This window comes from Leucoraja erinacea, chromosome 9 (assembly GCF_028641065.1).
Source record: "Leucoraja erinacea ecotype New England chromosome 9, Leri_hhj_1, whole genome shotgun sequence".
Classification (NCBI taxonomy): Eukaryota; Metazoa; Chordata; class Chondrichthyes; order Rajiformes; family Rajidae; genus Leucoraja; species Leucoraja erinaceus.
This window is the reverse complement of record NC_073385.1, coordinates 39,354,247-39,381,673: the sequence shown is the minus strand read 5'-3', so window position 1 is coordinate 39,381,673 and position 27,427 is coordinate 39,354,247. Positions and strand designations below refer to the sequence as shown.

Sequence of the window (27,427 nt, the reverse complement as noted above, 5' to 3'; positions counted from 1 at the left end):
ATCCCATTTTCCGGACGTCAGTTTTTCTGCAAACAACCCCTTCCAATCAACTTTTCCAAGTTCATGTCTAATACCATCCATCCAAGATGGCCTTATAGTGACCAGTACAGCACAGGAACAGGCCTTTCTTGAAAATATCTGTGGCAAACATGATGCCAAGTTATACTAATCTCCTCTGCCTGCACATTATCCACATCCCTCCATATCCATGCATGTCTCCTAAATACCACTATCGTATCTGCCTCCACCACCACCACTAGCATCTGTGGTGGAGGCAGATACGATAGTGGTATATACGATGATGGAGCTCTGCCCAGCTCGGCCTGTGGACTTCGGGAACCGCGGTCTCCGGTAGGAAGCGGCCGATTCGGAACTCCAAGCCGCTGAGAGTGTTCTTCCGACGCCAGAGTTCCATCAACCGGCGAGAGGGCCTGAAACATCGGGCCGCCGTGCAGCGACTGCGGAGGCCTCAATAGGCCCCGACCACAGGTGAACAAGAGAAAGAAGACTGAACTTTGTTGCCTTCCCTCACAGTGGGAAGCATTGATTCCACTGTGGGAGGATGTTTTTATGTTTAATGTTAAATTCTATAGTGTTGTGTTTATTTTATTTGTGTGCCACATGGTAACTCAAATTCACTGCACCAATTAGTGTATGTGACAATAGCTGTCCTTTGTCCTTTTTCTCTCTCTATGTACACACTACTGTAAAAAAACTTGCCCTCTTTTAAACATTGCCACTCACACCGTAAAGCTATGCCTTCTCGTCCTTGACATTTCCTGCAATACCTACAAAGAGAGGTTGCTAGTCCAAAGCCTTGTCCTTGACACAATACTCCAAATGCAGTCTATCCAAATTCCTACAATTCCTACAAGATTTTCTCACTCTTATACTCAATGCTCCAATTTGGAACTTTAACCTATGAACTAGCCCCATCTTTATTCGTAACTATTTTAATGCTAGTAGAACTGTTGTCGCAACACTCAAAAAGCTTGCCACTGACCTTTCAGTCACTTGCACCATCCATGTGGGAGCTGTATTAATCAAAGATCAATTCCAGCTGCAAAACTCTGGTCTTCTCAAATTTTGGTTTTAAATAGTTTCCTAACAATTTAAGTGGGATTCTTTATTATGAACCCACCACAGGTACAATGTGAAGATGATGCCTTTAACGACCTGGTTTCATTTCATGCTCTACCACGTACATTTTATAAAATGGAACCGGCTGCTCTCTTAAAACAAGTAAACAACTAATTATCAAACCGTGTGGTGTGCATTGACACCTGTCAGCCACCCTGACACAAAAAAAGCAATGTGGGAGGAGAAAGGGAAGGTGTGATGTAGTTCAATGGACATCCAAAATCAATTCAAATCTCCAACTGAGAGTATCGGAGAGTGTGCAGAAAAGATTTACGAAATGTTGCCAGGATGCGAGGGCCTAAGTTATAGAAAAAGGTTGGCAGATTAAGACTTTATTCTTTGGAGTGTAGGAGGGTGACCTTATAGAGGTATATAAAATAATTGGGGGACTAGATAGGGTGAATGCATTGAGTCATTTATCCAGAATCTAAAATCAAGAAACCACAGGACATAGGTTGAAGGCGAGAGGGCACATATTTAATAGGAACTTTTTCACCCAGAGGGTAGTGGGTATGGAACGAGTGTCGGAGGTAGTTGAGGCTGAACAACATTTAAAAAACATTTGGACAGATACATGGATAGGACAAGTTTAGAGGGATATGGGCCAAACTGGACTAGCATAAATGGGGCATCTTAGTCGCGACAATAACGAGTTGGATCGAAGGGCCCCTTTCTGTGTTGTATGATTGTATCCTAGTTTAACTACCATATTACTGACATTATTTCCAAGCCATATGTGGGAAAGCCAGGAAGAGCATTTATACTCGCAGATTCCGCGAAATTCGTGTTCCAGTTTCTCGGGTCTCCGATTCTCGTGAAAGATTACTTACATGTTCTGTTTCGCGTTCATTCACTGTAGGTAATGGCGTTCGAGTAGACATTTTGTTTTTTTTCTTCTAGTTGCAATTTAGCACCGAAGTAATGTAGAAGATTCAATTCAACACCTGAGTGGCGAAATGTTGACGAGCAGCAGGCATTCGCCGGCTCGGCCGATTGTGTTTTATAGTGTACACAGTGACATGTAGCAGCCCTTAACAAATACACGCCTAGTAGAGTCGAATACCCTTTAAATCCGTCCACATTTTCACATCCAATGGCCTACTCCTGCACCTATTTTTCTGTTTCTATGTGCCAAGAACTTTCCAGTGGAATTGTTTTGAAGCGCCGCCGATTATAGAGGAGCTGTTAAGGGTCCAGGGTTGCCCGCTGTCTTGTCAGCCTCAATAACAAGGCCCGGCTTCGGCGCGATGAACGCTCGGCGGCCGCCGCGTAGCTTCCCGGCTCCGGACGCGACGGTCCACTGCCTCGGCTTCTGGCTCCTCACACATGGAGGCCGCGGGGAGAGGACGATGCCAGAGGCCAGGCAGGCAGGCGGGTGGGAAGGGTAGGGGGAGGGGGGGAAGGGGGTGGTGGGGAGTGTGTGTATGTGTGCTTGAGTGAGTGAGAGGGAGAGAGAGAGAGAGGGGAGGTCCTGGGAAGATGGCCGCCCCGCTCTCCCAGACTGATCGCCCAGCCCAACCCAGGCAGGAAGCGCGTCACCGCCGCCCGCGGTCCCGCCCACCGGAAACCACCGCCGTGTAGAAACATAGAAATGAGGTGCAGGAGTAGGCCATTCGGCCCTTCGAGCCTGCACCGCCATTCAATATGATCATGGCTGATCATCCAACTCAGTATCCCGTACCTGCCTTCTCTCCATACCCCTGATCCCTTTAGCCACAAGGGCCACATCTAATTCCCTCTTAAATATAGCCAATGAACTGGCCTCAACTACCCTCTGTGCCAGTGAATTCCAGAGATTCACCACTCTCTGTGTGAAAAATGTTTTTCTCATCTCGGTCCTAAAAGATTTCCCCCTTATCCTTAAACTGTGACCCCTTGTCCTGGACTTCCCCAACATCGGGAACAATCTTCCTGCATCTAGCCTGTCCAACTCCTCAAAAATTTTGTAAGTTTCAATAAGATCCCCCCTCAATCTTCTAAATTCTAGCGAGTACAAGCCGAGTCAATCCTTTCTTTCTTCATATGAAAGTCCTGACATCCCAGTGCTCCCCAGTGGAAAGTCCTGACATCCCTAGGGCAGGGCTTCTTAAACTATTTTTCCCTTGTGTATAATTTTATATATACAGGTGCACAACCTTTTATCCGGTGTTCCGGAAACCGAAAAACTCAGAAAACCGGCCATTTTTCCCAGGATGTCGTCTACACACCAAAGCTCGCGTTTGGCGCCAAACTTGACCCGAAACAACCCACGGTCAACCCAGGTCTGTACTACTGTAGCGGCTGCCTCCTCCTCGGAGACCGGGGAGACACTTAAACATCTGTAAATCATTGCTTAAATGTTAGTTAGTTTGGAGGGCTTTTATGTTGAAGGGGTAAACTTTAATTCTTAGTCCCCTACCTGGTCGGAGAGACGGGGAGCGGTCAATGCCTTACCGGGTCGCCGTGCATTAAGCTCCGCAGCGCTGTGGCCGCTGGGGCTGCGGGCGGCGCCGGTTGTAGCTCCGACCCCGACAACTCTACCCCTGGCTGCGAGGCGCTCCAAATCCACCGCCGCCCGCGGCCGGACGCCCCCCACCCCAGCTCCGCAAATGTTGGGAGTCGGCGGCGTCGCAGCGCTGGGATACCAGCGGGAAGCGGGCAATGCCTTACCGGGTCGCTGTGCGGTAAGCTCCAGGGCGCGGAGGCCGCCTTCTCCCAACATTCGCGGAGCTGGGGTGGGGGGCATCCGACCGCGGGCGGCGCTGGATTTGGAGCGCCTCACAGCCAGGGGTAGAGTTGCCGGGGTCGGAGCTACAACCGGCGCCGCCCGCGGCCGGACGGAGCCCCCAGCTCCGCGATGTTGGGAATCGCCGACCAGGTAGGGGACTAAGAATTAAAGTTTCCCCCTTCACCCACCCACCCCACCACATAAAATCCCTCCAAACTAACTGACTAACATTTATGCAATGATTCCCCGGTCTCCGGGTAGGAGGCAGTCGCTCCAGACTTTTCAAGCCGCCCGCGCTACCTACCTAATCTACGCTAAAAATCTTCCATTCAGAAATCCGAAAATGTCCGAAATCCGACAAGTGTCTGGTCCCAAGGCTTTCGGATAAAAGGTTGTGCACCTGTAATTTATTTTGTCACATGAGCAAAAAACTTAAATTAACTAATTTCTTGTGTTTATTTTATTCAACTTTTAAACATCCTAAAAATATGTAAAGAAAACTAGGAGTGAAAAAAAGATTAATTACCACTGTAGTTGGAAAATCATTCTATTAGAATGATAAAAAAAAAAAACCATTCCAACGTCTAAACACTTGGCTTCAGCCCCATCCTACCCTTCAGGCTTTGATTTGCAGTTTTTTTCTTGAAAAAATGTATGGTCCCACTAGCTCGTCTGTTCTTCTCGAAAAGGTTATATTACAGTAAATTTGGGAAATATCCTGCTACTTTGAAATTAGAAAACCATAGGTAGAAAGAAAAAAACATAACAAATTTCCCGTTCCACTGCCATTAAAACCAATAAGAGCTTTCCAACTACTTTAATGGCAATACCTTTCAAGTATAGAAATAAATATATAAATATCTGAATAAATTAAGTCATTCACCCCTCTAGTTTCATTCACCCTAAAATAATTTCATTCGCCCTTGGGTGAACCATTCACCAGTTTAAGAAGCACTGGTCTAGGGAACCAGGGGAGATGGGTGGGTGGAATGGAGAAGATGGGAGGAAAGAGGGGGAGGACGGAGGGAGAGACAATAGAGGGGGGGGGGGGGAGGGAGGGAGAGAGTGAGGGGAGGAGAGAGGGAGAGCGAAGGTGAGGGAGGGGTGTGAGTGGAGTGAGGGGGTGGGAGGAGGAGAGAGTGAGGGAGGGGGAGAGAGGGGTGTGAGTGGAGAGAGGGTGGGAGGAGGGGAGAGAGTGAGGGAGGGGGAGAGAAGGTGAGAGGGGGGGTGAGTGGAGAGAGGTGAGGAGGGGAGAGAGTGAGGGAGGGGGGAGAGAAGGTGAGAGGGGTGTGAGTGGAGAGAGAATGGGAGGAGGGGAGAGTGAGGGAGGGGGAGCGAAGGTGAGGGAGGGGTGTGAGTGGAGAGAGGGTGGGAGGAGGGGAGGGGGAGAGAAGTTGTGGGAGGGGTATGAGTAGGGGGAGAATGGAGTGGGAGGGGAGAGAGGGTGAGAGAGAGAAAGAGAGAGAGGGGGAAGGAGAGGGGAGGTCAGGTCTGATCCACACTGCGACAGGAGAGGTTAACCAGCTGAGGGGGAGAGGGGATCAGTGCTAACTTACACTGCAGGTTGGAGGATCTAGAGAGGGAACCAGGTGAGAGAGAGTAGAGGAGGCGGGAACTGGAGTGGTAATCAAGCTAGGGAGAGGTGGGTGCTGGCCGACACAGCGGTTGGGAGCATGCGTGTTGGATGGCACTGTAGCTGGGACCTATAAACGTGTTCAAGTACACATTTATTGCCACATGCACCAATTGGTACAGTGAAATTTGAGTTACCATGCAGCCATACGAATAAAAATAATACAATACACAAAAGAGTTTAGCATAAACAACCAGCACAGCGGAATCAACGTTTCACACTGATGGAAGGCAATAAAGTTCAGTCATCTTCCTCTTTGTCACACTACAAGCTCCAGCAAAGTCGGGTATTCCAGAGCTACACAACCCGCAACCCATCTGCTAATTCACAAATAGACCACCTACCCAAGGAAATATATATATTTTTATATATATATCGGTGAGACCAAGCGGAGGCTTGGTGATCGTTTCGCCGAACATCTCCGCTCGGTCCGCAATAACCAACCTGACCTCTCGGTGGCTCAGCACTTCAACTATCCCCTCCCATTCCCCATCCGACCTCTCTGGCCTGGGTCTCCTCCATGGCTAGAGCGAGCAACACCGGAAATTGGAGGACCTCATATTCCGGTAGTCTGCATCCTGCAGGCATGAACATTGAATGTTCCCAATTTTGTTAGCCCTCGCTGTCTCCTCCCCTTCGTCAGCCCTCTGGCTCCTCCTCCTTTTCCCTTTCTTCTCCCCTCTCCCCCCCCCCCCCCCCCCCCCCCCATCAGTGAAGAAGGGGTTTTGGCCCGAAACGTTGCCTATTTCCTTCACTCCATAGATGCTGATGCACCTGCTGAGTTTCTCCAGCATTTTTGTGTACCTTTGATTTTCCAGCATCTGCAGTTCCTTCTTAACCAATATATTTGTTTTTGTTTATTATATCAACTACGATGTTTACAGACCTATTGTGCTTGCTACATGTAAGAATTGCAATGTTATGTTTCGGTATATGACAATAAAACACTCTTGACGTGAATTAAACTGGTTGTGAATTCGCTGGGTGATCCAAATGTCTGCAAGACCCCATTACATGGAAATACAGCTATTTTCAAAAAGTGTCAAGCTCTGCAAAATGACCTACTTTTACCTCACAGAAATTGGTTCTATCCTCTCCTGTACCAAAAGTCTGGTCAAAACATGTCCTTGCTCTGCCCTCCTCTGGTTTATCTGCACCTGTAGTAGAAAATAAAAGTGTTGAAGGTACTCAGAGGGTCAGGCAGTTTGGTGGTAATGGACAGGCAATGTTTTGGGTCAAAACCCTGGAAGGCTGCCTGACCCAATGAGTTCCTCCAGCAACTGCAGTCTATTGTCTCTCCTATTTATGTTTAGAGTTTAGAGTCTTATATTTAAACAAAACTTTTTGTGTGACTCCATCTATACCAGTTATGTTGTATTCTTAATGACGGGTGAGTGGAACTTGGTATAGGTCAGGTATACAAATATTGTATCAGTGTCTGATAGAGGATACAGGTTGTGGGATTAACATAAATATTGCAGCAGCTCAAGTTGTCAAAGGCTATGGCTGTGGTGAACATTTGCATGTCTCACTTAAATTTCCAATGGCCTAGAAGTATTTCTGAGCAAAGCACTATATCATCTGAGATTGTTTTTAACAGATTGGAATTATACTTCCTTGACTATATTTTTTTGTTTTCTAAATGTATTTATTGCTTTGCCTTGGTTAGATAAATGTGCCTGCACCTTTCTCATTAATTTCCAGGACTCTCTGCCAATAACTCAGTATTAACACCATCATCACAAGGATGCAGCTGTTCAAGGAAAACCCTTAATCCTCGTGTGAAACTAGGTGCAGATGATAAATGCAGTTTTATCAGCACTATAATACAACGGGAAGAGATTTTAAGTGTTTACTGCATGTAGGTGTAACTGAGTTGTATCTTTACTTATTTCAACACCATTCATAAGATATGCAAAATGTCAATTTTTTTCGTTCTCACAGTGTACCTGTCTGGAATAAATTGCCTCTGGAATTTTAAACCGAAGATAGACACAAAAAGTTGGAGTAACTCAGCAGGACAGACTGCATCTCTGGAGAGAAGGAATGGGTGATGTTTTGGGTCGAGACCCTTCTTCAGGGTCTTTAGATGAAGAAATGTCTTAATCTAAAAAGTGAATGTTCCATACAGGAACCAGCCCTTTGGCCCACAAAACCCATCTTTCTTGTAATGGTGCAACCAAACTGCACGCAGTGCCCCAAATGTGGCCTAACCAAAGTCCTATAAAATTGCATCATGACTTCCTGATTCTTATACTTAATGCCCTGACTGATGCCATACCACAAGCAAACGATATACCTTCTTTACCACTCCATCTACTTGTGTTACTACTTTCAGGCTATAGAATTGGAAAGAGTACTGAATCTTTGAAAGCAGTGACATCTTTGCATAGGAGTGACCTGGGTGTGAGGTGAAAAATAAAATATGTGGTAGTTTGATGTGATAGGTAAAACAACAAATGAAGTAAAACATCTCTGTTGTCTCTAATTTGTAACAATTATGGATCCCTACAGCTGCTTAATAATAATAAAGCTGTAATCTTTGTTCTGGTCATACAGAATGTTTAAACATTGAAATGCTCCATCTGGTGGTGGAGCCAGATACTCCAGAATTTGTAGAATTTGACAAATGTTTCCAGCAAGGCCTAAACTGCCACTGAGGAAAGTCTGCCCAACCGTTGAATTTACTTGAGTTCCATTTGCAATGCCAGTTTAAGACCTGGCAACTGAATGTTACAACATAATTAGACTGATGATTGAACAATTGCCGTCCCGCTGAAGAATTCCTGCAACTCTAAGAGTGTAAGGGCAATCCAAGTACGTTGATATCAATTGTATGCTCTGAATGAACAACCAATGAAGTGCAGCTGCTCTGACTTTAAAGTACCGTTGTAGCGGCGCCTGCTGATGCACACAGGTATCGAACCCGGCGTTCAGAAGCCGCGGTCACGTGATTTGGGAGGTTTTCGCGCGGTTATCGCTTTCGCGCGGCAGTTGAGTGCTGACCACCGTTGTGGTCAGACGTGTTGTAAGGACCTGCAAGCTAAATAGCTGTTTTGTGAATAAAACCAGTTATCAAAACTTAGTTGTCGTTTTTGTGACCGCCAAATTGGTGACCCCGACCTGTCTATCCGTCGTTAGACAAATAGATCATGCAGGAAGACTACGCTCCCTCAGAATCGGCCGGCACGCGGCAGGGCTCACCGGGCTTCAAATTGCCATCATTTTGACCTGATCAATCTCAGGTGTGGTTCGCCCACGTTGAGGCAGTTTCATCTGCACCGTATAATTGCGGATGATACGATGTATTTCCATGTGGTGGGAGCTTTGCCACAGGACTGTGCCTCGAGGCTGTTGCGTTACATCAGGGACCCGCCGACGATTGCCAAGTACGAGGGGCTGAAAGCCCTCCTGCTCCACGCTTTCGGCCTCAGTTGCAGAGACAGGGCGGCGAAGATATTGCATATGGACAGCGTCGGTGATCGATGGCCATCCTCCATAATAGCAAAGATGTTAGTCCTGATGGACAGCACCGCCTATGTCTACTCTTCGAACAGGCGTTCCTGGAGCAGATGCCCGACGAAGTCCGACTGATGCTCGCCGGAGCTGACTTCAGTGACCCCCAGCACCTCGCGGAGAGAGTCGACGAATTGTGGGCACACAGACGGTGGGACGTTTGTGCCTTCACCCGCTCCCCTGTCATGGCGCGGGTGCAACCGAGACGACAGCGGGAGGAGGAAGAAGCCTAACCCAGCGCCGAAAATGAATCACCGCTTCCAGTGTTATAAAGCAGACGTCGTTGGTGCTACTACCATCAACGCTACGGCCCCGAAGCCCGAAGGTGCCGAAGCACCTGCTCGTTTCAGGGAAATGCCACGGCCGGTCCTCCATAGAGGCAAACGCGATTGGCCCAAACGAACACCTCTACGTCCATGATCGCCATCCGGCCACCGTTCCTGGTGGACTCCGGTGACATCGCCAGCATCCTGCCGCCAAGCACCCGAGATACTCACGTCGGTAAGGTAGGACCCGTCCTCTCAGCTGTTAACGGGAGCGACATTCGCACTTATGGTACGCGGACCCTGGACTTAAATTTCGATTCCCGCCCATATCGGTGGAAGTTCACCATTGCCGACGTCGCCCAACCAATCCCGGGGGCCTTAGTAGTCGATGTGCGAGGCAGACGCATGGTCCCTGAGTCGGACCCATGCCCTGCCAAGCCGCGTAATCCGTCCGCGCCCCTACAGCAACTCGACGAGGTAGCTGAGATCCAGCAACCTTTCGCAGCCCTGCTTGCCGATTTCCCAGGGTTGCTCTCGCCCCGGTTTGACAGGGCCGTGCCCCGTCGTGGCGTGATCCACCACATTCCCACCGAGGGCCCACCGGTTCACGCCCGCACGCGCCGCCTCTTGCCCGATAAACTGCGCATCGCACGAGATGAGTTCCAACTTATTGAGGACATGGGGATTGTCCGGCGGTCGGATAGCCCGGTACCCAGTCCTGAACAGCCAAGATTTCTCGACTCATCTGGAGGGCGCAACCTTTTTCTCAAAGGTCGACCTCATTCGCGGGGATAATCAAATTCCGGTCCATCCAGATGACGTCCCTAATACGGCCACGTAATACGTTCCTAATACGGCCACTTTCGGCTTTTTCGAATGGCTAATGCCTCTTGGCCTGAAGAACGCTGCTCAGGCGTTCCAAAGGCTAAGGGATCAGGTCGGGCGAGGTGTGCCGTTTATATTCATCTACCTGGATGATATCCCAGTGGCCAGCAGCTCACAGGCAGAGCACGTTAGGCACCTCCGCCTGCTTTTCCAATGGCTGTGCAAACACGGGTCCAACATTTAACCCTGCGAAGTGCCAGTTCGGATTGCGTTCCATTTCCTTTTTGGGTCACAGCATCACCTCCCACGGCGCACAGCCGCTGCCCGAGAAGGTCGATGCTATCCGTCGCCTCCCGAGGCCTTTATCCATTAAGGGCCTACAGGAGTTTGTCGGAATGGTCAATTTCTACCACCATTTCGCAGCTGCCATCATGCGGCCGTTGTTCCAGTGTCTGGCCAGTAAGCCTAAGGACTTGGTCTGGTCCAAGGAAGCCGAGACGGCTTTCGAGGGGGCTAACACAGCATTGGCCAACGCCACTATGCGGATTCTGGGAGGGGCTATGTAGCGCCGCCTGCTGGCGCACACAGGTATCGAACCCGGCGTTCGGAAGCTGCGATCATGTGATTCGGGTGGGGCTGCATGTTTTCACGCAGTTTCACTTTCGCGCGGCAGTTGAGTGCTGACCACCATTGTGGAATAGTTGTTTTGTGAATAGCCAAACCGTCACTATTTTGACACCAGGGACACCATTTGTAGGCAAATTACAGACCATAAGTATGCAGACACAAAGACTGCAGATGCTGGAATCTTGAACAAGATGCAAAGTGCTGGAGGGACTTGGCGGGTCACGCAGCATATGAATTTGAGTCCCAACCTGGAACATCGCCTGGCCATTCCCTCCCCAGATGCTGCCATTATCAGAGTGCAACCATTTGTGGGAAAAACCTTAAATTGTCAAATCTTAAATCTCAGAGCCACCACATGTCTGGTTGCTATTTCATTCTATGGGCAATGTGCAAGGCATAGACGTCCGATTGTGAGTTGAATGATAGAGGAGACTGGAAACTCAGAGGTGGGGATTGCTTTCCAGAGTAAGATGTACTTCAACACAGTCTGTTTCATTCTTCAGAGCAAATTGGAAAAACTAAATGCAAATTGGTGATTCACCTGGGAGGGCCAGTCGGATCGTTGGATTGGGAAAGGCAGGTATTGTAATTGCCATGATTGTATGAGAAGACACAGGTAGGTGCTCACTGCAGATGGAAATTGGACCATAAAGTCAGAGTGAAAAGTTCCTTCAGAATACTGGAGATTCAGAAAATTGGAGATTATCCCCTTGGGGATGGTGCAAATGATGCAAGATAAGCCACTGAATCATGGAGTCATACAGTGACGAAACGGGCCCCCGGCCTAACTTGCCCACACCAGCCAACATGTCCCAGCCACACTAATCCCATCTGGTGCATTTGGCCCATATCCTTCCAAACCTGTCCTATCCATGTACCTGTCTATAACTGTTTCTTAAAAGTTAGGACAGTCCCTGCCTCCACTACCTCATCTGGCAGCTTGTTCCATACCCCCACTACCCTTTGTGTGGAAAAGTTACCGCCCAGATTCCTATTAAATCTTTTCCCATGCACCTTAAACCTACGTTCTCTGGTCCTCGATTCACCTACTCTGGGCAAGAGACTGCGCATCTACCTGATCTATTCCTTTCATGATTTTATACACATCTATAAGATCACCCCTCAGCCTCCTGCGCTCCAAGGAATTTGAGTCCCAGCCTAATAAACCTCTCTCTATAGCTCACACCCTCTAGACCTGGCTACATCCTCATAAATCTTCTCTGTATACTTTCCAGCTTGACAACATAGTGCCAAGAACCGAACACAATACTCCAAAGATAGACACAAAAAGCTGGAGCAACTCAGCGGGACAGGCGGTATCTCTGGAGAGAAGGAATTGGTGACAGTTCGGGTCTAGACCCTTATTCAGGCTAGTTAGGGATAAGGGGAATGAGAGTCGGAGGCTCCAACGACAGGTCTGTGGACGACGGCGCCGAGCCCACGGCTCCCTGGGGGGGAGACCGCTTTTCGGGGCTTCTGCGGCGGCGACTTCTCCCGCCCGAGTTGCGGGGTCGAAGAGCTCCTGGAGCGGGGCCTGACACCGCTGCCCCGCGCGGCTGGAATGGCCGCGGACTTTGCGAGCGCACACCGGGGGCACCAACATCAAGACGCGGTGTGCGACCTCGCACCACCCGGCGTGGCTTTAATGGCCGCGGGACAATCGCCATCGCCAGCCGGGGGCTATGACTTTGACTCTGACATCGGGGGGGGGGGGGGGAGTGCAGTGGAGAGATACGTTTATTTGGCCTCCATCACAGTTATGTGATGGATGTTTATGTTAAATGTAATTATGTTGTGTCTGGGGTCTATTTGTGTGTTATGTATGGCTGCAGAAACGGCATTTCGTTTGGACCTCCAGGGGTCCAAATGACAAATAAATTGATTCTGATTCTGATATACATGATGATGTAGAGATAAAGAACAATGAATGACAGATAGGCAAAAAGATTCCAAATGTGGCCTCACCCATATCTTATACAACTGCAACATGACCTCCCAACTTCTGTACTCAATACTTTGACTGATGAGCCAATCTGCCAAGAGTTATTTTGATCACCCGACCTACCTGCGACTCCTCCTTCAAGGAATCGCACCTGCACTCCTAGATCCCTCTGCTCTACAACACTCACCAGTGCCATTCCATTCACTGTTGGTCCTGTCCATGTTAGATTTCCCAAAATGCAACACCTCACATTTCTCTGTATTTAATTCCATCAACCACAGCCACCTGGCCAATCGATCAAGATCCTGCTGCAAATATTCACAACCATGCTTGGCAATCGTTTCGCCCTACACCTCTGCTCAGTTCGCATTGGACCAACCTGATCTCCCGGTGGCTCAACACTCCCCCTCTCATTCCGAATTCAACCGTTCTGTCCTGGGCCTCCTCCATGACCAGAGTGAGTTCCACCGTAAATTGGAGGAGCACCTCATATTTTGCTTGGGCAGTTTACCCCAGCAGTATGAATGTTGACTTCACCAATTCCAAGTCAAGTCAATTTCAGATAGTCCTTGCTTTCTCCCTCCTTTCCAGCTCTCCCACAGCCTACTGTCACCACCTCTTCCTTTTTCTTCCCGTCACCTATTCCTTCGCTCCATTGAAGCTGCCTCGCCTGCTGAGTTTCTCCAGCATTTTTGTCTACCTTCCACTAACATTTCATTCACTTGCCCTTCTCAATTTCCCAAAGACAGATCAAGTGTTGCCCACTCACTTGTGGGGCCATCTACATATTGCTGGACAAAACTCCCCTAAACACTTTTGAGAAATTGCACTGCATCTAAACCTTTCATACTGTTATTTTCCCAGTCAATTTTGGGAAAGATAAAAATCCCCGACAACCACCTTATTTGACCTGCAGCTGTCTGCAATCTCTTGGCATATTTGTTCTTCTAATTCCCGTTGACTATTTGGCATTCCTTTCTTGTTCTTCAGCTCCACCCATATAGCCCCACTAGTCAAATCATCTATAATATAAACTGCCATGACAATGACACCCTCCCTAACCAATAACCCCCTCTCCTCTTTTATCCTCACCCGTCTCTCCTGAAGCACCTGTATCCCTGAACATTTGAGCTGCCAGGTTAAGTCCTGTTACTTAAAGCTTTTCCTAATGCGTAGTGTTCTGTAATGCATCGGGTTCTGTAAAGATGTGTATGAGAGAACTGCAGATGCTGGTTTAAATTGAAGTTAGACACAAAATGCTGGAGTAATTCAGCAGGACAGGCAGCATCTGTGGAGAAAAGATGTAAATATAGGGTAATACATATCACAATGCTGGTTGCTTCTGTCTGAAAGGGGTAAGAGTTGAAGTGCAGGAAATAGAGATCTCTGTTAAGTAAGGCATTTGAAATGCCACAGCTGAGGCTATTGATTAACAGCAATATCTTGGATCTATTTTATTCCAAAACATTTGGACATTGTTAATAGTTAGATTCTAAAAAAACTGAGAAATATTTCACCCCTATGTGATTTTATTGCCATTAAACACAGTATTTCTAATTATTCTATTTTTTCTAAAAAAGTTGCCCCTCAGGTATTTGTTGCCTTTAATTCCACAATGAATCTGACACTCTCTTCTCATCATGAGATTCAAATGCCCAAATAAACCATACAGGATTCCATATTTGAGACCAGGATGGAAATCAACATTTGACCCCAAATGTACATCTATGTTTTGCCAAGATGCCCCCTCTAAGCTGTTGTCCCACTTTACCCCCCATCCCATACCAATTTTCTGCCCTCATCATTTGCCTCTAAACCTTTCCTATCCAGGTGTCTTTAGTTGGGGAGCATGGTCGAGGGAAGTGCTGTTAGCATAGTACCAGACCTAATGCCTTGATGTGGTACAGTAAATTTCAGTTTGAAAGTGATAACGATAGATCATTGCTATTTTTTGTACCCACCACCCTCTGAATGAAAAAGTTGCCCCTCAGGTCCATATATCTTTATATCACCTTAAATCCAACGTCACTAGTTATTGATTCCCCTACCCAGGGCAAGACTGCATTCACTCTCTTCTCATCATGATTTTATGCAGCTCACTTATAAACCTTGTAAACCTACCCTGCACTCCCTCAATAGCAAGAATGTCCCTCAAATTGGGGGACCAAAACTGCACACCATACTCCAGGTGTGGTCTCACTAGGACTCTGTACAACTCCAGAAGGACCTCTTTGCTCCTCTTGTTATAAAGGCCAACATGCCATTCGCTTTCTTCACTGCATGCTTACTTTCATAGACTGACATACAAGGACCCCCAGATCCCGTTGTGCTTCGTTTTCCCAACTTGACTCCATTTAGATAGTAATCTGGCCTTTTTTTGTTACCAAAGTGGATAACCCTCACATTTATCCACATTAAACATAATTTGCCATGCATCTGCCCACTCCCCCAACCCCACCTAGATATGTTGACCTTTTGATGACTTAGTTCAACAGTTTGAATGTTAGGAGTTCAGAAGAGAGTATTCAGTTATTTGACAATTGGACCCATCCATATAATTAGGAATATGGGTCAGTGGTGACAATAATCTACCCATGAAAATAGATGTTCAGTTTTTCCCAATATGAAGTAGGGGGCAAGTATGAGATTGGGGAAGAGTAAAACTTTGCAAATGCCAGTTACCGGCACCAAATAAAACTAGAATACAGAACGATCCCCGTTAATTTTTATTTTACATCCCTGTATAAATGCGCAGTAAATGCAGAAACATCACCCAGAATCAGTGAAAGTGTCATTGGCGAAAACAGACGAGGACCATTCTACCATTTGGACTTGACATGCTGTCCAATTGGTAGGCGGCAAAGCATCACTAGATCATTACCATTGTAGATTTGTTTACGGCAGAAACAAATTTTAATAATTGCAGTGTAAAAAGGAAATCTTCCCATTGTTGCGACTTCCAATGCAAAAGTGAATTCCCCCAAAGTAATACATCAAATAGCATCAATATCTATATCTTCTTCCTCTTTTTTCTTAATGGGTTTCATAGTCTCCACTTTCACTTCTCTTGCAGAGCTGTCATAAACCACCTGGAAATAAAGCATCACTAGATTAGTACCAAATGTAGAAATTAATGCATGCAGCTATGTAACATGGCGCATAATCAAATTAAAAGGTAATTGCAGAATCAAACTTGCAAAACTTGTTGCCAATTTATGGTCGTTAATCAGTTATTGACAAGTGCAGTAAACAGAAATGTGTTGGTAATTTTTATATAACTAAGTCTTCATCTTGTTTGTGCCCACGATGTGTCAATCTGCCTTTCCCATCTACTTCCAAACGTTAGGCCACAGCCTTCCCATTTTCACATATCAGGGCCCCCACTTAACTTTTTTTCCCTGTTGCCAGTTGGGCAACCTAGGCAGCTTTTTCGGTTGCCAAATGAGTTTAGGTGGTCATTTAAGACGGCTTGCATGGCGTACGATCAACTTGTGTCAATAAATCCTGGACCATGGTAACATATATGCTTAACCATGCACACTACAGATGGATGCAAACATGTTTTCTGCGAAGGACCGAAAATTATCATGGCATGGATCGTTATTGCTATTGGTACATAAACACTCTCGCTTCCCACAATTTATCCACAATATACAGGTTGCATGGAAATTTCTAGTCATTTTATGATAATAGCTGTTAAAACCAATTATACTCATCTGACAGGTTAAATATTACACTAACTGACAAGAGATGGCCAACGGACATAACTGTAGCAAATGTTATTTTGGCAATACGTTTAAAGGTGTCAAAACGCCACATTACCGGATATTCGGATTAGATGCATGTGTTGTGAACATCAATTAAGATATCCAGTTTGTATGCACCAGATTTAAAAAATATATTGATAAACGCTGTTTCCATCATTCCCACTTCAGACTTAACGTTAAAATTTCAACTGAAATATCTCCTGACCAAATTTGTGATGTATGACCGACTGTTGAAGTAAAACCTGGATAGATCCAACGTAGTTGTGAATGTTGCTCATTAAATAACTACAGTACTGATACTCTATAATAAGAGCATTGATTTGCTGTTAAAATGAATTATGTAATAACGTGTCAACGGTAGCAATGACGGTAGTAATTGTGCGGGGCTCGTCATTCACTCCGACCCTCCGTCACCCGAGCAACCATTAATTACGAGCCCTGATCCTACTCACATTTTCCCCCATTATGGTGATAAACATCACCTATATTTCCGAAGTTATTAATCCTTTAAATTTCAAAGACTCACCCATTTCGGGGGAAAAAACCCGAGTGACGTCACAATGCGCTTGCAAGGCAGGACAGGACACTCCAGAGCTCGCCGGCACCTGGTGGGGAGGGTGGTGCTGCAGGCCGAGCCCGGGGACTGGGCCTGGGCCGGAGTGAGGATCGAGCCCGGGGCTTGGGATGGGACAATGACCAGGGCCGAGAAAGAAGTAAGAGTCTGGGTCCGGGACGAGCTCAGAGATGAAGTGGAGTTCAGGCGGCAGCCAAGCTGACGGCTGCAGTCTACAGCCAGGGCCGGGCAGAGTACGAGAACCAGGCCGAGTTCCAGGATCTGGTGCTGCTCTACGACCTGGGTAGGTGCTGGGGCAGGGAATGGGAGGATGATGGAAATGAGGGAGATGGGGTGTGTGGAGGTTGGAGATGCCCCATCCCTACCACCCTCCCCCCCCCCCCCCCCCCCCCCCCCATCCCCCTCTATGCATTGAAAAGGGAGGGTGAAGAGTGCTGGGGGATGAGGAGAAATGAGCCGTGCCTGCACAGTTGGGGGCTATGTGCGAGTGGTGCAAAATTGCATTGGGGAATAGGTGAGTGGTTGAATTTTACGTTGGGGAGCAGATCTGCACTTGGTCTAGTGCAGTATAAAGGTTGGCCTAGCATTCCCAAATACCTCTACATCTTTATCTTCCTCCTCCTCATCTTCATCATCCTCTTCAGATTCTTCTTCAGCTTCTTTTAGCCATTTAATAAACGGATCTGCCTTTGAATGTATTTCTTTGGCAAGTTCTTTTGGGACATACTTCTTGGATACCTGTGCAAGAATACAAGTTAAATAATGTTTGAACCATTCTATCCAAGTTGACTCTATTCAAAGTCCAAAACATGAAGATCCACATAGTTAATTTTTAATGCAAATGTTTCAGAGAACAGACTCTGTAAATAAGACTACCAAATTAATTTAAGCATTCAGCACAAGCACACAGGATAAGGGCCATATGTATGGGGATTAACTAACAGTGTCAGGATAAGTAGTTATTTTTAAGACTGACAATCAGTAATAGCGGGCTGCCAATGTGATCAGTACTGGGACTACTATTTACAATCCACATTACAATGGTACTGATTGCACAATATCTAAATTTACCAAGGATGCAAGGAGTGCTTAGCAAATTCCGAGGGCAGCCAAGACAACTGATCAGACCAGAAATGTCCAGTTTTGGTCTCTAATGCAATTTGTTTTCTGGAATGTGGAAGAATTACAAAAAGTTCACTGTTGAATCTTCAGCTGAGTGTATTATGCACAATTGATCCTGCACGTACTGGAACTGTTAAAACAAGATGGCTGCCCTTTGAAGACAAATGGAGAGGAATTTCCCAGAGATCTAGTACGCTGGATTTCTCCACAGTGGAGTTGTAGTTAAAGTTAAGATGGTACATAGGGTACAGAAATAGTCGATTTAAGATTCAATCTGTCCTTTTACTGGATGGCAAAGTAGACCTACTCCTGTTTAATTTATATCCCCATTTTGAATCTTCAGCACATTCGCACTCTACTTACTTTCTCTGCCCAGGCAAGGATGACTTCCTCTTCCAGGAGATCAGCATCGTAGAGTTCCTTCAGAACATGAGGAACCCTGGAAAGTAGTTGGTCCCGATGTATCTTCACCAGACATTCAAAGCCACCAAGCAAGTACTTCTGAGCCTTTTTATTGCCATGGCAGAACTAAATCAAGAGAAAGAATTTGTCAATGCACAGAAATACATCAATGCTGCTCAGCTCAAAGTGGGCAAAAACTTACACGCAAGAAGTGTCGTTTATATTTCTTGATCTGCTCCCTTATGTTCTCATCGAAAAGCAATTCACTAAGTATAAGAGGACCCATAGCGATGACGTCTAGACGTTCAGCTTCTGCAAGAAGCTCTTTATCAGCCGAGTCAATAATTCCTTCTTCCTTTTTCTTCTGCGGAAGAGTTCAATAAAACGACTTGATCAGTTTACCCGACACTATAAATGACTATTAAATTTGAGCCAATATCCACACTTCATTATTACAAATACTCATGCACAAAAACCATTAACAATTCATAGCAATGGGTTATTGTTTGTTATAGAAAAATTAAATTAAAGATTTGAGATGTTTAATTCCATATATGAAGTTTCAACCATTTAGTGAAATAATGGCTGATCTTCCAAGTAGCAACAACACACATTCACTATCCCCTCAAGGGAAATAAATGCACAATTTATGAGGTCTGCACTTACCTTGACGAAGTTGTAGAATAAGTTAACTCTGTCTTCCAAGGTTTTTCCCAGATCATCACTGAGTGTTAGATTTTTGGCATGGTCACTGATTTCACCCATTCGACGTCGCTGGGCCTCTTCTGTAGTTTCTTCACACCAGTCTTCATCATCATCTTCACCATCCTAAGATATTTAAAATCAAAACAAGCAATCTTAATATTCACTGGGATTAATAGATTAATCCTCCACATTAAACTTCCACCTCTATAATCTTAATAGAAAGTTAAACAAAAAATGTACCACTGCTTCTGGAGCATCGAATTCATTGTGGGTGGATGATTCAGAATTGGACACCGATCCATTCTCTTTATCCTTGCCTTTCTTGTTTTTCTTTTCCTTTTCTTTCTTGGCTGAACCACCATCCCCATTCTCTGCAGGGTTAAAATCCTTGTGTTAAATCAATTTTAAAAAAGAGATTGAAGTTCTGAACCTGACAAGTTAAAACTTACCAGGTGGATTTTTTAGAATGAATGTGCAGAGCTTGTGACGCAGGTCAAGCGTGCCTCTGTATCCACAGGCTTTACAGGAAATACCAATAGTTTGTTTCTTTGGATTGACATGCTAAAAAAAGACAAAAAACGCAGTTTTGATGCAATATTAAAATATGTCCAATGTCAAAACCATAACAAATCTAATAAAAATGGAAGATGCAGGCACAGTAACCTTCCTGCTCAGCCTCAAGCAATGATTGCAGAGTTACCAACAATTAAAACAAGCTTAAATTTGATATTGACTATCAGGACACTTGAGATTGAAAAATTCACTCTGAAATTACTCACCAGGTCAGTTTCAGGATTTTCACACTCATTACAAAGGACAAATTTTCGAATGAATCCATCCAGCATGTCTTGCAGTTTATTCGCCTCATGGGATCCATTCACAATATAACGATCATTCTTTGAATCAAACTGGGTCTGAGCTCCCAGCTCACAACCAAAAAACTTGGTGGGATCTACAAGGTAAAAAAATAGATATAAATTTCTCAACTCTCAAGAAATGCCGTTTTATTCCAGCCTCAGACAAGGTATTTAAGTAATAAGGGTCTGTAATAACTGTAAAGTCTAAAAACAGTAAGTGCAGGAAACAACACATAGCAAATGTAGTCTGTCCATTGTATGAGTTTTTGTTGCTTGTTAGGGCTATGCCAACCCTAATTGGCAGCCCAGCTGTAGGTTTGGCAAAACAGACCAATTGATAGCATTGACTAATTGCTAGCAGTGACCAATTGATAGTAGTGCAAGTGAACACAGCTTTTCAGTTCATACTTTTAAAACTATAATCAGTAGTAAGGATGGATATGATCAATTTAGTTAGCTAGATTTAAAGGGGTTCCAAAGGACAACCCTTTCCAGTGCAAGTGGTAGTCAGGTACAACACATTTAAAATACATTCTGCCAGATACATGGATAGATGTGATTTAGCAATGGGGATATTAGCCAAATGAATGAAAATAAGACCAGGGTAGCTTGGCAATTTGAATGAAATGTCTTGTATAATTTGGGTCTAAAATAACCAGGAACACTGTGTACAGACAAGTCATTTATGAAGACGTCCAAGTGATACAACAAGAGAGATATGGGCCAAATAGAACTAGCTTAGGTGGGGCATTTTGGTCAGCATGGATAAATTTGGCTAAAGGACCCGTTTCCATGATGTTTGGCACCAATAGGCATCTTGGGCACGCCCAACATTATGTCAAGATATTTATCTTGATGAACTCAATTACACTCAGCTAGTACTCACACGTTGGAGGCCGATTAAGCGCCTTAGCAACGTCAACCATGTTGACTATTACTGTCTTTATTCCATTCCCTTTGCCCTCGACCTTAAGGAAATAAAAATTACTTTCTAGTATCCACAATGGCCGCAACACAATTTGTCATTAAAACATTACAAAGCTACTTTACCTTAGCAATCAGACGGGGCATTTTGTACCGATAGAACTGATCGGAAACACTGCGGTTGACGTTGACAGCCATTCTGGTTTACTATTAGATTTATGAGTGAAGTGAAAAGATCTTTGAATGGAATTTTTTGGTATCTTCTGTCTGAAGAAGAATGGATGACATAAACAATTGCAAGTGTACTCGGTCTCTGACATGAAAAAGTTTGCGCCACTTAGGCTGCAAGTTCCCCACTTGTTAGTTAGGTTTCCTCGACACAGGTACCAACGGCTGCGCAACAGCTCTGTGAAATAAGAGGGAAACCATTAAGAAGGAATATAAATTCATAGGCATTAATTTCATTGGCTCCAAGCATTTTAAGTGTTTTGTAACCCATACAATATTGTTAACATTGTACACTAGGCAATTGTGGACGTAGGAAATTAAACATGCCAACCTCCCCCAAAAATTGTCCCAAATACGGTAAGCCTATTTAATATAAAAAGTATCGACCCATAAAGTCAACGGTGATTTTCAATACGTTTGAATCGAAAATGAATTCCAATAATCCGGCAAAAAAAAAAAAAAATCATAATCAGATCTAAAAGTAAAATATTGACTCATACGACGGTCATATTCTCCAACCCACACGAATAAATGTTCCTGATTTCAAGGTCCGATTAAAACAAGGTAAAGTGCAAGAAAAGATTAGCTACTCCCAGCACGTCGTGGCGGTGCGGAACAACGAAACACGTCCACCACATTTACGAGTTACAGAATCGGGGTAAAAAAATCGAGTAATTAATGCAGCAGCCGTAGGTGGCATTTTATGAAAGTAACACGAAAAAGCATATTGCAGTTGGGGAGTGGGGGAAGAAAAAATAGTGCCGTCGAGTGCTGAGTCATTCCTGATGCAGCAACCTCCGCAACACGTGAGTCACTGCCGAGCGTCGCCATGCGGAGCTCATCGGAAAAAAAATATTAAAAATGGAAATTCGCCTGTAAGAGGGGACGTCAGTGTTTTAGGGAGGGGAGGAAGTCATTGTCGAGCCATGGGGATAAAGAAACGCGGGGTGCGGGGGGTAAGAGCGGGTTTGGGGAGAGTGGAGGCTGCCTGGTGCATAGTGCGTCACACGAAGGGAGGCTGGAGCGTCCCGGCCTGCCGCCGCCGCCATCTTGACGAGCCCGACGACCCGACCCGCTGGTTTCCACCCGCCCGCCGCCGCCGCCGCCGCCGCCATACACCTCCCTCCCCTCCCCTCACACCCACCACCAACGGCAACCTCGTCGCCACACCCGGCGCCCCTTACCGTTTCCACAAAACAAAGACATAAACACAAGCCTAATCGCTCTTGGATATTAACTACTTGACGGCACGTTGCGGTGCCGAGGCGCCGAACACCTTCTGGGCGAAAGAAATTTAAAAGCCCGTTCGTGGAGCGAGACGCCCTCGTTTGCGGGTATCTGTTAAAACATTAAAAAAAAAAATAGGTCAATGCGAGTGGCAAATACTTAATTGCCCATGAATTCCTTGATTTCGGCCGGGCGATAGGTTAACAAACTCCCGCTCCCTTTCCGCGGCCATCCCCGCGCTCACCTCCACGACGTTAACCAAAAACCGTCTCCCCGTCCCACCACCAGCTAGCCGCCGCCGCCGCTCAGCCTAACTTGATGGGGCTCAAGGCCCGCCTCCGCCGTCACCGCGCATCTCATTGGGAGAGCGTCGCTGGAGCTTTGTTCTCCGTGGTCGAGCTGCTGGTCACTCACGGCGACGTCACGGCGCGCGTGCTGTTCAAGCTAGGTTGAGGGAGAAGGGCGAGCTGCTCTCGCGAGACGGGCTGGTGCCCTTCAATAGGCGGAGCGGTTGCCGGCCTGCGCGGCGGTTGCATCATCCGCGCGAGAGGCGGCGACACTGAGGGGGATTGACCGTCATTGTGAGGCGAGCTGGCTCCGCGCAGCCTTCCAGAACAATCGGCCGCAGTATTGATGCCTTTGCACCAACAAAATATCCAATTACTTTAACTGCACAGACACAGCATGGAAGCAGGCCCTTCGGTCCACCTCGACCATCATCACACATTCACACTACCCTCTATGTTATCCCTGCTTTCTCATCCACTCCCTGCACACCAGGGGCAAACCCCGCATGTTTTTAATCTTTGCCGTTTTCTCAGCAATGAAATATAATCAAAGGTTCGCAGGTCATCTAATCATACGATAAAGGAGCAGAATTAAGGGAATGAACCATCGAATCTGCTCTGCATTGACATAGTCATTGGCATCTATAGAAAGAGTATATTGAATTATTCTATAAATGATACACAGTTATATACGCTGCTTAGTAAATGATATAGCTATATACACCGCTTAAATGATATGCAGTTATATATTTACACTGCTTAGTAAATGATATACAGTTATATTCACATCTTGATAGCCAAGTTAAGACTAACATTTATAAACAAATTTTGGACTTGAAGTGTACAGGATGACACCTAAAATGTGGTGACCTGTGTACTGATTGGTCTACTGTCCGATAATCTTGTACTTAGTATGATTGTGCCTGGTGTCGCTGAACAGTATGCAAAAAAAAAAGAATTTTACTGTACTTGGGTGCACATGACCAAAGATTTGCATGTGACAAAGTACCATTGAATATCAGTCACAGGTTTCTGTGGAAATTTGAGAATACAAACATCTTTAATGAAATACAGATACAATGTTGTTACATTCCATGAAACAGCAACCAATGAGGTAATTGTCCATTGTTGGTTCAGAGAGAAATGTTGGATGCTTGAAGGACCTTATTTACACTGTGCCACACAACTATTTTCCACCTGGGTAGGCAAATAATATTGTTTTAATATCTGATCTGTATGAATATACACGTTCAGGTCCTTGAGCTGCGCAGCAACAAATGAGATGAATGCTCAATGAATTCATCTCATCTAATGGTTTGACTGGATCAATTTGCAGATTATATCATGTTCCGCTGTTTTTTTGCCAAAACATTCAACGTTTCACAGGCAAGTTGGTTTCATTAGAAATACATTTGAGTGGTTTTGTTATTTTTGAGTTGGGATATGGTTCCTCAACCTTTTGTCAGTCAAGTGTGATGACTTGATATGAAGTCAGATGTACTAATGTTAAAGAGAGGGTAATGGATGGAGGTGCCTTTCAGTCTCTCTGATGAGTTCTTGAATCTCTGGAGGGGGAGGCGGGAGAGCAGGGGGGTGCTTTGGTGTAGGTTTTTTAGATGGCTGGAGAAATAAGTGAGTTCGGTATTCCAACTGCACATGACCAGGTCCTAGGTCACTTGAGATAAACATTCTTGACAGCTGAACTGCTACGTGTATACAGACCTGCATTTAATCTGTAGTCAGGGTCTAACTGGGTCTCCGGCACTGCAAGCGCCGTTGAATTTCTACTGGAGTTAGCAACAGCAGTTCTCCCTTCTCCACTGGTCCATGCAGAAATCTCAGCAGTGACAATCTAATGAATCACAGTCCGGTCCCCCTCATCCTGGGTGTATGGGTTCCATTCTCACTCGGGCTGCCCTCCCAGGTTATTATACAGGGGCAAACCACTTACCCCTCTCCTGCATAACCCCAGGAGGCAGATTTGTGAGCGGAGTCTCACTGCCGTCCCCGTCCCCTCCCGAGTGTCCCGTCCCTGTCTGGGGGCGGCCGGAGATGTCCGGGTTGACCCTGGACTGATGGGACACCGGCCCAGGCTTACAGCCAACGTGGAGAAGAAACGCTAACTCCAGCTCAACACTGCTCCAACTCCCGGGGAACGTCAGCTGCACCTCTTGCCTTATCCAGTGGCTGTTGGTTAACTCCGTCAGTGCCGACGAAAGCCGAGCACCAGTCATCAACAGGGATACACACAAAATACTGCAGTAACTCAGTGGGTCGGGTGTTACGACTCCCGAATGCAGGTACTTCAGAGCCGTGTAACATAATTCAAAGACCAGGTTCAAGTTCAAAAATAGTTTTAATTTTTCAATGGAACACAAAACCCAAACCCGATTCAAACAACCCAGTCAGGGATATGGATGGACTAACAAACAATTAAACAGTGCTCCAGCCAGCCACGTAATGGGCCGTCGAACAGGAGACTTTAAAACCTGCCTAAAGAGATATAAACCTGAAACAAAATACCCGAAAACACTAAGGTCAGCCCTTATCCGTCCCAATTCAATATTTGTTAACAAGTAATGGTGAAAGTACACAAAGTTCTATGCCATGTGGCCAGGCCTTCCTCAGCTCACACCAGCAGGCTGCTCACAAGTCAGGGTCTACCAAGAAGAGAGAGAATCCTGGGAAACTCTGGTATTTAAGCTTCAGATGAATCACCCGTCACCTGACACAGCTTGGCCAATCGGGTACAGGAGCCTTTAACCCCTTGATTCCAGACTCACAGCCACGAGGCCTGTACTCGGGAGAGAAAGGTAAGTACATAGCATTCACCGGGGGGGAGCGGGGAAGCGGGGAGCGTCTAACAATTCTAGAGAAGGGTCTCGACCCAAAACGTCACCAATTTATTTTCTCCAAAGATGCTGCCTGTCCCGCTGAGTTACTCCAGCACATTGTGTCTACCTTCGGTGAAAACTATCATCTGCAGTTCTTTCCGACAGAGCGACACCTGTCCGCAGGTAAAGGCGAGGCGGCGGGGAGTGGGATGGGGAGAGGGATGGGGAGTTGGGGAGAGGGATAGTAAGAGAGATGGGGAGAGGGGAACTCGCTATCGCGACTTCACTGCAGGTCCCGGACACCCTGTCTCCGCTAGAATTCCCCGGTACTAGGTATTTTTGTGGTATTGATCTTATTGTAACATTGGTCAATTGACAGTGATGTTTGGGAGCCAGGTTGGTGAAGTCACACCACAAATTAGTTGCTGGTCAGTTCAGCAGTTATCAGTGCCTGTTGTGGTGTGGATAATGCAGACGTTTTTGATGTCCCTTAGGCCAGTGTTTAGATTGAATCAGTTGCCATGACATTTTGTTTCTCTATCAAAACAGGCTTTTTGTTATGATGAGGTTGTGTTCCAAGCAATTTGCTTAAAAAAAGGACCCCACTGATTTGGGTTTTGGCCCGAAACGTTGCCTATTTCCTTCGCTCCATAGATGCTGCTGCACCCACTGAGTTTCTCCAGCACTTTTGTCTACCACTGAGTTAACGTTCCTTAATCTTTCCTTACGAATTCACACCTTGGTGGAGGGTTGCATTCCTTACCACCCTGTCATTGGGGTTACTCTGGACTCTGGAGCATTAGATTGTTTCAGTTTGGGGTTAAGACCAGGAATTTTACAAAGTCCGTGTCGAGGTTCTCCTTGGCCTCGAGTGAAATTTCAAGGGTCGTGCCCTTATGTACATGGAAGGTTGATTCTTGTTGGAGCAACTAAAGGATCATAAGGCATTCACTAATCTGGCAGGGGATTGTCTAAGATATCAGACTAGGTTCTTCCTAATGGTAAAGGTCACTCACTGAAGCCAAGATTACTCCTTAGCAACATCATTGTCAAAGCATCTATGTTCCCGAGTCATGACATCGGAGTCTGTCACAATTGGAATTGTCCATTAGCAGGCAAGTGTAAGACTATGGTAATAACAGAGAGACTCCCTGAAGTCTGCTCTGCCACAATGAAAGTCATTGACGAGGTCCTCTTCGAACACTCACAGTGACTAATGAGCTGCTCTCCCAAACTACTGTGTGGATTCCGTTCATCTCAAGACCCAATGGACATGATCTGCATAAGTGATGATTCCAAGAAAAATACAGGAAGTGGCATCAGTCACCAAACATGACCTTTTTAACAGTATGCCACTTCTCTCAATCTTTCTTGCCAGAAAGTTGCATCTTCTTTCCAACAATGTTCCCATTGGAGTGGAGCTAATCTTCAGAACAAATAAGATGCTCAAATTCCTAGGCATAATATCATTAACAATTTGACCTGGACCAACCACATTGAAGCAACAGCTAAGAAAGCACATCAATGCCTCTACCTAGTTTTTTTAGTTTTAGAGATACAATGCGGAAACAGGCCCACCTAGTCGACACCGACCAGCGATCCCCGCACACTAACACTATCCTACACACACTAGTCAAGTCAAGTCGTCACATTTATTTCTATAACACATTTAAAAAACAGCTCTCGTTGGCCAAGGTGCTTTACATTTGTTATTAGAATAGTATAAACAAACAAACTGCATACATATACACATATAGCCCTCGCTCAGTGGACGTCAGGAAAGGCTTGGGAGTATAGATAAGTTTTTTGTCGACTTAAAGGAGTCGATGGAGGGGGCAGTTCTG

The 27,427-nt window shown here is 45.8% G+C and overlaps 2 protein-coding genes across 8 annotated transcripts in view; both read right to left on the bottom strand.

Moving 5' to 3' along the window:
• mark3a (MAP/microtubule affinity-regulating kinase 3a) overlaps positions 1–2,628 on the bottom strand; it is a 100,322-nt gene extending 97,694 nt beyond the window's left edge. For 3 of the 7 annotated variants that reach the window (XM_055640595.1, XM_055640594.1, XM_055640592.1), the window contains exon 1: positions 1,971–2,628. In XM_055640595.1, the coding sequence (XP_055496570.1) occupies positions 1,971–2,021 (51 nt within the window). In that variant the 5' untranslated portion in view covers positions 2,022–2,628. The remainder of the gene's footprint in view (positions 1–1,970) is intronic. The other 4 variants (XM_055640590.1, XM_055640591.1, XM_055640588.1 and 1 more) reach the window with 2 other exon arrangements.
• A 12,741-nt stretch (positions 2,629–15,369) lies between these two features.
• eif5 (eukaryotic translation initiation factor 5) lies at positions 15,370–22,863 on the bottom strand. Its single transcript, XM_055640587.1, has 12 exons — positions 22,707–22,863; positions 22,420–22,573; positions 21,134–21,413; positions 20,970–21,051; positions 20,006–20,178; positions 19,676–19,787; positions 19,467–19,597; positions 19,188–19,349; positions 18,724–18,885; positions 18,483–18,647; positions 17,595–17,735; positions 15,370–15,745 (listed from the first exon to the last, which is right to left on the bottom strand). Exons 3-12 carry the CDS (start codon positions 21,203–21,205, stop codon positions 15,650–15,652), a joined length of 1,296 nt encoding a protein of 431 aa, XP_055496562.1. The 5' UTR covers positions 21,206–21,413; positions 22,420–22,573; positions 22,707–22,863; the 3' UTR covers positions 15,370–15,649.
• Positions 22,864–27,427: the final 4,564 nt, after the last annotated feature.